This window comes from Centroberyx gerrardi, chromosome 23 (genome assembly GCF_048128805.1).
Source record: "Centroberyx gerrardi isolate f3 chromosome 23, fCenGer3.hap1.cur.20231027, whole genome shotgun sequence".
NCBI classification, from domain to species: Eukaryota; Metazoa; Chordata; class Actinopteri; order Beryciformes; family Berycidae; genus Centroberyx; species Centroberyx gerrardi.
In genome coordinates, this window is record NC_136019.1 from 20,637,285 (window position 1) to 20,648,032 (window position 10,748).

At 42.3% G+C, this 10,748-nt stretch overlaps 2 protein-coding genes across 2 annotated transcripts in view; both read right to left on the reverse strand.

Annotated features, from left to right (window-relative positions):
• The window catches only part of rab1ba (zRAB1B, member RAS oncogene family a), a 192,904-nt gene that overhangs the window by 140,308 nt on the left and 41,848 nt on the right, over positions 1–10,748 (reverse strand). The window lies entirely within an intron of this gene.
• On the reverse strand, positions 790–8,824 carry rce1a (Ras converting CAAX endopeptidase 1a). The gene is made up of 9 exons (XM_071926065.2): positions 8,520–8,824; positions 7,699–7,801; positions 7,382–7,465; positions 6,570–6,648; positions 6,079–6,246; positions 5,021–5,092; positions 4,845–4,907; positions 3,831–4,027; positions 790–1,477 (listed from the first exon to the last, which is right to left on the reverse strand). Exons 1-9 carry the CDS (start codon positions 8,687–8,689, stop codon positions 1,358–1,360), a joined length of 1,056 nt encoding a protein of 351 aa, XP_071782166.1. The 5' UTR covers positions 8,690–8,824; the 3' UTR covers positions 790–1,357.

Sequence of the window (10,748 nt, forward strand, 5' to 3'; positions counted from 1 at the left end):
GACAGGTACAAAGTAAAGCGCGCAGTGATGAGCAGGATAACAGACAGTAGGAGTCAGTGACAGTGTTTGGTTGAACTGTGTGTGCGTGTGTTTGTGTGTGTGTGGGGGGGGTGCGTACAGATTCAAAACTATGAGGACAATCCATCCACTAGCTGACAGCAGGATGGGAGGGAATCTTATCATTTCATTCTGCAGAATAGTGGATGTTTCTCTTTACAAAATGGTGCTGGAAGGGCTAAAGCCAGGCGCTAAAAACATTCATTAGTGTTTTGGAGCGCATTTGGATTAGGGTTCGACCGATATGGGCTTTTGAAGGCTGATGCTGACATTGTTTGTAGCAAAGCTGCAAGTAGCCGATATTCTCTTCCAAAACTAACCCTGTTTTCCTGTAGCTGTGGTCAGGAAAGAAGCTCCATCATATCAGAGGTGGATCACATGACTGGCCCATATCTGATACTTAATAAAAGCCCAATAGCGACTTGATACATCGGTCTAACCCTAATTTGGATGTATGAAAAGCCTTGGGTTCCAGCATCATCGTTTACCAGACATGTTACACCAATACTAGGCTCTTCAAATCCATATTGTGTAAGACCTACGCATGCTTCTGGATCAGTAGTAGGCTGATGAAGCGCTTATGGTTAAAGGATGAGGAGTGGAGAAGGTGTGAGGGAACAGTGTGGGAGGCAGGGCAGAACTAAAACTCCGGTCCCGGGCTTTTTTAATGTGATTTGAGAGAATACTAAGCAGCGGGGGGGGGGGGTCTCACCACAAGGTCCGAGCGCTATTCCCCGCCTCCCTGCGTCAATCTCTCCTATTGGGATGGGATATAATCGAGTAGAAGGTAAAGGGAAAATAAATTAGAGCAAATTGGTTTTCCCAGGGACGGATGACTGATGTCAGACAAGCCAATAAACACACTGCAGAGGTGCTCGGCTAAACTCAAGAATAATAGTCCACAGCGCTCTGACGCCCTCCGGTGTCGATGTTAGGCAGGTGCAGTCCAATCTTGAATGCATCTTGGCATCAAAACAGTGTGCGAAATTAACATTTGGCCTCGCCTGCCGAGGTAAACTTAAAAATGTACCTGCCGAGAATAATTTTTCTGTGCAAAACAATTATACATTTTCATAGAAATACGTCACCCTGCCTGTTTTCAGCATTATTTCATGTATAGAATCAGGTACTGTGAGTTCATTTAAAACTTGCTCACTCACTTACAAAATGGATCGAGTTTGTAATTCATTGTGAAATGCTAAAAATAATTTTAGACCCTAGTTCCACTCCATACCACATAAACATTATCCAGTTCCTTGTTTCAGCCCACCACTTAAGTAATTCCCTGCCCAAATACAATTTATTGCTGAAGATCCAAGCGACCCACTTCTTCACAGTATGGATTTAGCTTATATAGTACGTTTGCCACCATTTTGTGAGTGCTTTTGGGACTCTCAGAAGCACCTGAACGACTGTCAAGCTGTAAACGACCTCGACAAGTGCAGTTAGGAAGTTATAGTGAAAGAGCCAATCGGCCTTTTCCACTGACCGATGATCATCCGTGCATTCCACTTCAGTCGATTCAGAGCGAGAACATTGGATGGACTTGCCATTCGCTCTATAAGCAGGTAAAATGAAGCATCCGGACACTTTCAAGAAAGAAAAAAAAAAACACCATTCGCCCTAAAGTCTCCGTAACAGAGCCTCTAAATTATGCAACATTGCAAACAAGTCTAGTGCAAAGAACTACAACTGTCTTCGATCAAATAAATACGTCGGTCACAAACAAAAGTAAAACGATGAGTGAGTGCTAGAAAAGTACGTTAACGTTCCAGGAAACCCTAAGCCAAATCCGTCACACTTGCTCTTTAATATGAAATTCCATTTTTAGCTTCTTGAAAATGGATGATTTTATGCCACTTACTTTTCAGGAAACTCTTAAAAAAAAAGACAGGAACCCCAATCAAAGAGTGCGTGAACAGAAGTGGCCGAGTGTGTCCGGAACTGCTACGTTCGTGGAGTATTACCTTTCGAAGTCCCGTTTCGTAGTAAAGCTGGATGTGTGCGCGCGTGAATGTGTGTTTCATGCGGTGCGTGTACGTGGGAAACGACGGGACTTTTCCTGACTCTTTTGTATTGCGAATACGCAAGTTAGCAGCATGCGACGTAGTGGTTAGAGCGTTCTCGCCTCCATACAACTACACCTGAGTGTTGGTGGGTTTCCGGTCCCTCTGCGAAAAGGGGACAGAAACAGTCGTGGCACCCTCGTTTTTAAAAGTTACTTCCCCTACAATTACAAAGGCAGCAGAAGCAAAAACAGGAGAATAGGAGAGTTGGGGCGTACGTCTTGTGTCATACCCTTATAACTCCATAAATATAGCGTTTGGGAAAGAGCCTGTGAAAACATATGAGCCATAACGGTGATGTTGGTTTAGCGATTGTAAGCGCCTATAAGCAGGATGTTTGGAATGAATACGCGGAATGAGAGCTGGACATTATTGAACTCAGGATATGAATGTGGTGCTTGAGACTCTGCCAAGTGTTTGGCATCGCGAGTGTGAGAACAAGGCCTAGAGGCCTCAGAGGGAAGATCCTCAAAAACCAGCTGCAGGTTAACAACATACTCTAGTCTCCACCTTTAGGAACAGTGACCCTCCCCCCAACCCATCCCATCACCGACCCTCACCAACAAAACAACAAACTACCAGCACTGAAACATGCAGATGTATATAAATAACCATTTTCACCCTTTATACCATTAATATTAATATCTCTCTATGTATAAAACACTGACCTATTCAAGCAGAATGAGCTTCTACAACAGCAAAGGCCTGGCGTCTGAAATCAGTTAAAGGAGAAATCCACCCTAAACGATAATACTGTTAAACAGCTATTAACTGGACAAACATAGACAAAGTGACGCCGCATTGAGGTATTTCCAGCAGCTACAATGTAGTTTGATAGCAGAAAATGTTTCAGCGATCTAAAACATTAACGGTAAACGTCAGGTTTTGGTGTCAGTCCCTCAGAATCAAAGAGCAGGAGCGTCGTCAGTCTCTGGCTCTTGTATAAGAGCCAGAGAGACCAATTTCTCCACTGACAGTAGCCTCAATAGACCAGAATGTAATGCGGTCACAAAACATGCTGCGTTTTGAGTAAGGGGCACGGCTCAACTTTTGAAATCACTAACTGAAGTAAAAGTAGACGAGGCAAAGTGAGTACACCAAAAAACTAAAATACAGCGCTTCATCACAAAATAACTCCTGGAATCCATTAAACATCACAGATTGATGATATGTAAGTGTAAGAATCCGAGGGTGGATTTTTCCTTTAACGTTACCTCCTGTTGAGTCTACACTAAGACCACATACTGGGGCGGCGGTGTAGCCTAGTGACTATCCTGTAACCGGTGGGTCTCGGGTTCGATCCCAGCAATAGCCATGTATCCTTTGAGCAAGACACTGAACCCCTACCTGCTCATAGCAAGTCGCGCTGGATGAGAGCGTCAGCTAAATGACTTAAATATAAAATGTAAATGTACTGACGTATTGAGGGTCACCCTGACCGTAGGGAGTGGATACTCTATTCCCCCAAAGCCTATGGCAACTTAGCTTAGCTACATGGCTGTTAGCGCTGTCGGTCCAAACCAAACCTGACCTCAACTCCGGCTTGGCAAAAACACCACCCAGTTCCTTCAACCGCTTGGCCTGAACCCTGCATGGGGCCGGTGGGAGGCGGCACCGCTATGGAACAGTCCAATGGGTCTGTAGTCCAATGGGAGGTGGTGGGGGAGGCTGGGATCAGGAGCGACAGAGGGAGGTGGCGTAGGAGGCCAGGGTGCAGACCGGGGTGGGGAGGCCGTAGAAGACGGGGTCGGTGAGGGGGAAGAGGAAGAAGAGGAAGAGGAAGACCCCCAGTAGGTAGCAGGAGAGGACGGTGAAGCGGTGCGGGTGCTCCAGGGCCGTGCTGATGGCAGGGAAACCCATGTAGTTGCAGAAGGAGTGGCACAGCACCGGGCCCACCAGGTGACCTGAGGACACAGAGAGGAGGGGACAACAATGACAACTGGGTTTGACCAATGTGGATTTTTAAAGGCAGATATCGCTACTTTTGCATTCAAGCTGCTCAATACTACACTGGTGGTCTAGAGGAAAACCTTAACGGAACTGATTCTTATGCAGCATTTTGCTCGGATTCCACACAAGTATGAATAAATGTTATTATTACTAGTTTCAGTTGTGTGGTGCCCTATGTATGGTTAGACCGACATATTGGTTTGCTGATATATCCGGCCGCTATTGGCCTTTTCATTAAATATCAAATATCAGCCAGTCAGTGTCGTCCACCTCTGATATGATGAAGGTTCCTCCCTGATCACAGCTACAGAAAAACAGTCTGGAAATCCTGACATGAAGTTTTATTTATTTAATTATGTTTTTTTGTAAATTAATTCTGTGTGTCCCAGAGTTTCTCCAACCATTGAATAGGTGAGCTGGGTCACCCTGCCTTAAAGAAGAGTTACATTAGTCTGGGTTTCAATGGAGCGTTTTAGTGCCCTATGATTGCAGTGAAGGCTTTTCCACCCTGTCAAGAATAAATTCTGGGGGAAACACTGAATATATTTTTTGGCATGAAAACCATCAAATTTAAAGATACTGAATATCAGCGAAATACTAAATACTGGTATTGGCCTTCAAAAACTATCCGTCAAACCTTAGACAGACAGACCAGGAGGCTGTACGCAAAATCTTAAAAGGAAAAATACTGACTGTAGTTCCCATCAATAGAACTACAGAAGTAATAAGTAGTAATTAAATAGGTGTAACATGTAATGCAAAGGCCCTCACCTGTTCTGATGAAGATGAAGGCAGTGTAGGCTCCAAACACAGCTGTGTAGGAGAACTGGAACACTGTGGCAGGCAGGAGAAACACAGTTCATTATCAACTCTGTCCTACCATCTCCAAACAGTCAACTCTGTCAATAATGATGGAACCATAAGATACTGTACAAGAATTACATTACCTGCTGAGAGAAAGATCCCTGACACAGTCCCCTGTCTGAAGCGCAGCAGCTCGATCACATGGTGAAAGTGGGCTGAAAGAACAACAACATTATTAGAGCCACATAAAAGCGGCAAGCTGACTTTAGTGTGCGTCAAGATTTCATTAGCAGCATTTCTGTCTTTGCTGGAAACGTTGGGATCTACAGATGCAGGGTATTTGCAGGTTTCAGAAAGCCAAATTCAAGACTTTTTAGACCTCTTCAATGCTACCTGGAATTGGATTTCCGACCAAATTAAAAACCAAAATAAAAACCAAAACAAAGAGCAGGCAAAACCAGGCTATTTCTGATTGAGCACAGCTAAAGAAAGTTCAGAAACTACAATAACAGTAAGTAAAAGGACACCAGGAAACTAATTATTAAAGAGTAATTTTGCACCCAGTTTCAGCTTCTCTCCGCGTACTGCATTTAAAAAAAATTCAAGAAAGTGGGCGTGAAGAGCGGGGAGAGGAGGGGGGTTTGGGTTGGAACGGGGTGGAGTGTTCACCTTATAAAATGACAAATCTTGGGACAATTATCCTTGAACATGGCTGCATCTCCAACTGAACACCGGGCTGCTCATTTTAACCACTGGAGGGCGAACTGAGCCAGGTTTACTGAGAGAAATATGGTACCGGCACATCTGGGCTCCAATATGACACTGATGTGTTTCATAACTAAACATTACTAAATGCCAGTTTACAACTCAAAAAATTGTTTTAGTGTGGAGTTACTCTTCAGGGGACATCAAGTCCAATGTGTTTAATAAAGCAGATAGGATGCAGATTGCACTACTAACTCTGTTCTGGATTCATCTAAGAGTGGACATGCATCATAAAGAAACCTGTCATTGCATGGTGAGAAAATAAGACCTAATAGTCTAGAAAACATAAGAGCTAAACCAATCTAATTGGTACTTCTGAAGGCCTTAAATATAGATTATTCATAGTTTTTCAGACTTTTTAAGAACCTCCAGACACTCTGTAGAAGAATCCTGTATTTCCATCTCTATGACTGGGACTGATGTTGCCCGAACTCACCCACTCCAAAGAAGAGGGGGCAGGTGAAGATGGCGGTGGACGGGCCGGCGCAGGGCACCAGCATGGGCAGCATGCAGGCCCTGAACACCAGCTCCTCCGTCAGCGGCGCCACCACCTGGTTCCTCAGCCAGCGCATGTCGCTGAAGCACAGCGTCCAGAACCACGGGTCTGCGGGCAGGACGGAGACAGAGGGGCTGCTTAGGGTCAAGTGGAACACAGAAAGCACTGTGTGTTATGGGTTAAACGCGCCATGAATCATGGGTTAAGGACAAGTTTTACCCTGGAAGAAAGTCCTTTCTGACTAATGAAAGAAATGACTGCCCCCATGTGGCTGCCGTTGATAACTTATGTTGTAATATTGCAAACCAAATCAAACAACTTGTTCCCAGATTTGGACCAAATCAAACCAACAGTGGGTTTGAAAAGGCCCTAAAATCTCTGATGGCATAAGGAACAGGGTAGAACAACGTCCAGTATGTCGACTGTCTCACCACAGGCCACCCGGATGCCGTCCATGAAGCTCCAGGGACAGTCCATGGCCAGCTGCATGAGCGGGCCCAGAAACAGGACCTGCAGCACAGGAAGACACAGTCAAGAGGTGGAATACTGTAGAGTGCAACATAATCTCTTTCTGCCACAGCCCATAGCTTTAAACAGGGGCTGAGGTTTGACCTATATGGGTTTTGACTAATGGACGATTAAATTTGACCATTTTCATGCCACAAAATTACAAGTATTCAGTTTTTCCCCCACAATTTCATTCTTGGGGAAAGCCTAATTTGAATTACAAGCATTTGTTTTTCTGCAATTCTTATGATTTCATCACTTGACTGCTCATTATAAAGGGGTTAGATCATGAAATGCTCATATTGGTATTACATTTTTTTTCTACGATCAATGGAAAATGAAATATATATCACAAATGTGGGTTTGAGCGATATGGGTTTTTGAAGGCAAATGCCAATATTGATGTTTTTGGACTGAAGCTGGTGATATTTTGTGCTAATATTTAATATCTTGAAATCTGACCATTTTCATGCCAAAAAACAGTGAACCCACTACTACTACTGCTAATAATAATAATAATACATAGTCATGCATATTTGTGTGGAATCTGATCAAAATGCCTCATAACAATCAGCTCAGGTTCCCATAGACAGCCAGTGTAGCACTGATCAATTATACAATATAAAAGGCCAATATCGGCCAAAAACAGAAGGGACAAAGCTATACTCCAAATCTATCCAGGCAGTGGATCATCATCATCATCATCATCATCATCAAAGAGGAAGGTGTTTCTTACCATGGTGAGCAGCAGAGGAAGTATGACTGCAGGGATGAGGCCCTCAAACCGGATCCCCATAAGACCCAGCAGCGACGAGCCAGGCTGACACACACACACACACACACACACACACACACACACACACACACAGAAAGAGAAAGTAAAAAGCCAGTCTACCTCCCATCATGTTTGACAGCAGATTATAATGGTTGCAATTTACAAAAGACCTGGTAAGCGGTCTCTGATCAGTAGCCCAAACGAGAATTATCATAGCTTTCATTGTAATAACAGGAAATGTCATTATCAACTAGTAAGTAACTGAGGCAGAGACTCACCCTGATACCTGTGAATTCTCTCCATGCCCACACGAAGACAGGCGACAGGCCAGACACAATCAGGACACTGGTGAAGCGCCTCTTGATCACTGCTGGGTGATCCCTGACAATGGAAAACATGAGGAGAGAGAGGGAGAAGCAAAACCCTTTTGTAATACTCATTATTATCACAAACACACAGCGGGGACACATTTAATTAATGAAGTACCTCACTAGCCCCGACACGAAAGGATGGACAGACTGTCACGCCAAACTCCATTCAAAAATCTGGCAATTTAACACTGCCTGGCTTATCGGCAAACGTACACACATTGTAGAACACGACTTAAACACTAATTGGATCCTTAGGAGCGACTACTAAATTTCCGCATAGATCTTATCCATCAAGCAGCACGTATTTCAATAGAATTTCGACTTTTGGAATTGGTTCACACTGTTCGCTACCGCTATTCACTGTGTGTTTTGGTGGAAGGAGGTGTGGGAATAACATGGGAACTAATTTTAAAGTTAAAATTTTCTTCAAGTAAGTCATGATTGGTGTATCGCATGTATGCCGAATAGATCCTTCTCACTCGTATAAAGTCTTGTTCTACCATGTGTGAAAGGTTTTCCGATAAGCAAAGCGGCATTAAATTGCCTGATTTTTGGCGTGACGTTCGCGCCATACAAGATAGAATGAAACTAAACGGGGCTAGTAACAGTTACATGTGCTATATCATAATGCCGCAAGGGAAGTGGGGCTAGGTAGCTTACTAGCTAGCAAGACTTGTGCCTAAATAACGTAGAATGAAGAAGAATTAGTCTGGACCGTCTGGACTCACCTTGGCAGGTCACTCCTCCATACGTATAAACTCCCCACATAAGAGCAGGCAAGCAGCAGGCAGGACAACACTGACACCCAGCATAAGCCGTCTGGAGGTACTAACTCGCCATTGCTGCTGTTCATCTCCTCTGTCAGAAGGTTTGGCGATAAATCCTCCCCCTCTGCCATGTCGACCGGCGGTTGAGACGAAACGAAGAGATTACTCGAAACCGGGACGGTTCCTGGACCATCTAATTCGACAAAACATCAGCCAACAAAAGCAGTGGAGTTGTCAGTTATCCCCTTTCAAAACATGAAGCTAAGCTAGTTAGCTGGAGTGCTAGCTTCCCTGGCGCTGTAATTGTACGTCATCACGCACCCCCGCGCACTAGCGTCAAGTCAGCCAGTGAAACTGAAGTTTTCCGGTCAAAACTTTCAAAATAAAACCTTTATTGGCGAATGTGTGCTGCAGCGATTATTTTGAGGAATAACGACGCCTTTATTTTGAAGGCAAAAAAATCACTTTACTTCCGTTATGTCCAGTGGCTTGAGTTGCTTGACGCGCTCGTTATTCTTTATTTTCTCCAATGCTCTATATTGAGAAATATAGCATAAACATAGGCTATAAGATTCAACTTACAATTGATAATGTCACAGTTACTTTTCACGACATGAAATAATGCACAGATATGTATAAGCCAGTAAATATATTAATGGAGTATTAAAATTATATATTAATCTGTGCAGCCTGATATAAGCTCATATTTAAAAATATAAATCTACTTCATGTCAAATGTATTTCTGCACCATGGATGTAAATATATGTATGCTCAAAGCATATATTAAATTGGACATTTTTTAAATATTGGCATCCATTTCCTCCATATGTTGTAGGTCTATATACACCTACATATGGTTAAAAGATACAAAAAAATGTACGGCTTCCCATACATGTTGATTCATAACATGAATGATATTAGACTGCAGGCGGATTTTACGCCAGAAGCCCGGGGCTGTTCAAACCAGCCGCACTGAACCAGAACCACACCGGAAGATAGGTGATGTGGCCTTCAAAATAAAAACATGAAATGGCTCACTTGTGGGTAAACGCATGATAATGATATATATCTATATATGTATAAAATATGTAATACTATTGTTGTTATTATTATTTCTTTATTTTATTTTTGACACATTTCAAACAGATCTAAGAGTGCTGTAGATATAATTCATAATTATTAATAGAAAACATTTATTTCATTAATAATTCAAAACAGGTAAAACACAACAGGAAATCAGAAGCAGAAGTTTTTTTTGGTGAAGTTTGCACATACAAAGAATTTGACTCGGTTGCTCACTCAATTCACGTTCAACATAATACAAAATAATATAGTACAGTGTAGTCTATAAATGGTATATAAAAAATACAACGTGAAAATTTAGGGAATAGGTCTCTTTAGGATTTGCAGACCTATATAAAAAGTTGTATATAAGTAGAATAAAAAAGTATATGTAGCCTAGTATATAAGAAAATCACAGAAAATATATTTTTGTAAAGAAAGGTATTTAAAGTGTAAAGTAATTGTGTAAAATAGATAATATATAGATTAGATTGTAGTCATGGTTCATGGTATTAAATGATGGATTATTTGTGTCTTTTTTGTTGCATCTTGCATAGGCCTACATGTTGTAAAAGGAAGTTTTGGGGGTAAACAATTGCATTTTCATTTCCTACAGATTCATTTAGGGTTTTATTTTGAAAACTGTAACCGGAAGTCATGTTTTTGTTCTAGCTGGCTTGACACTGGAGTTTGGGCCGTGGTATGCTGCCTTCATGTGCTGTCGGAAATATCATAATACCCGAGTTGCTGAGATGTGACAGTGATGTATTTTTGTAGATTAAATTAGATTAGATTCAATTTGATTCAATTGGATTAGATTAAACTCCAATGATCCCTGTGGGGAAATTATATTTCTAACCAAAAGCACTACCGACAAGATGTATGCTGCCTTCAAACTGCCAGAAATGTCTTAATTATGACTTAGGTGCACATGAACGACCAAACAAAAAGGCTATGACTTGAAACGTCTGAATTTTCTATGATACCCGAGATGTGATGATTAGGGGGAGGAGACCGTGGAAGCTGTGTCTATAATTAAAAACATTAATTAGATGCATGATTCACATTTTCTCCTCCTCATTCATTCTGCAGTGTTCTATTTTGTTATTATTGCCGACCAAAACCAC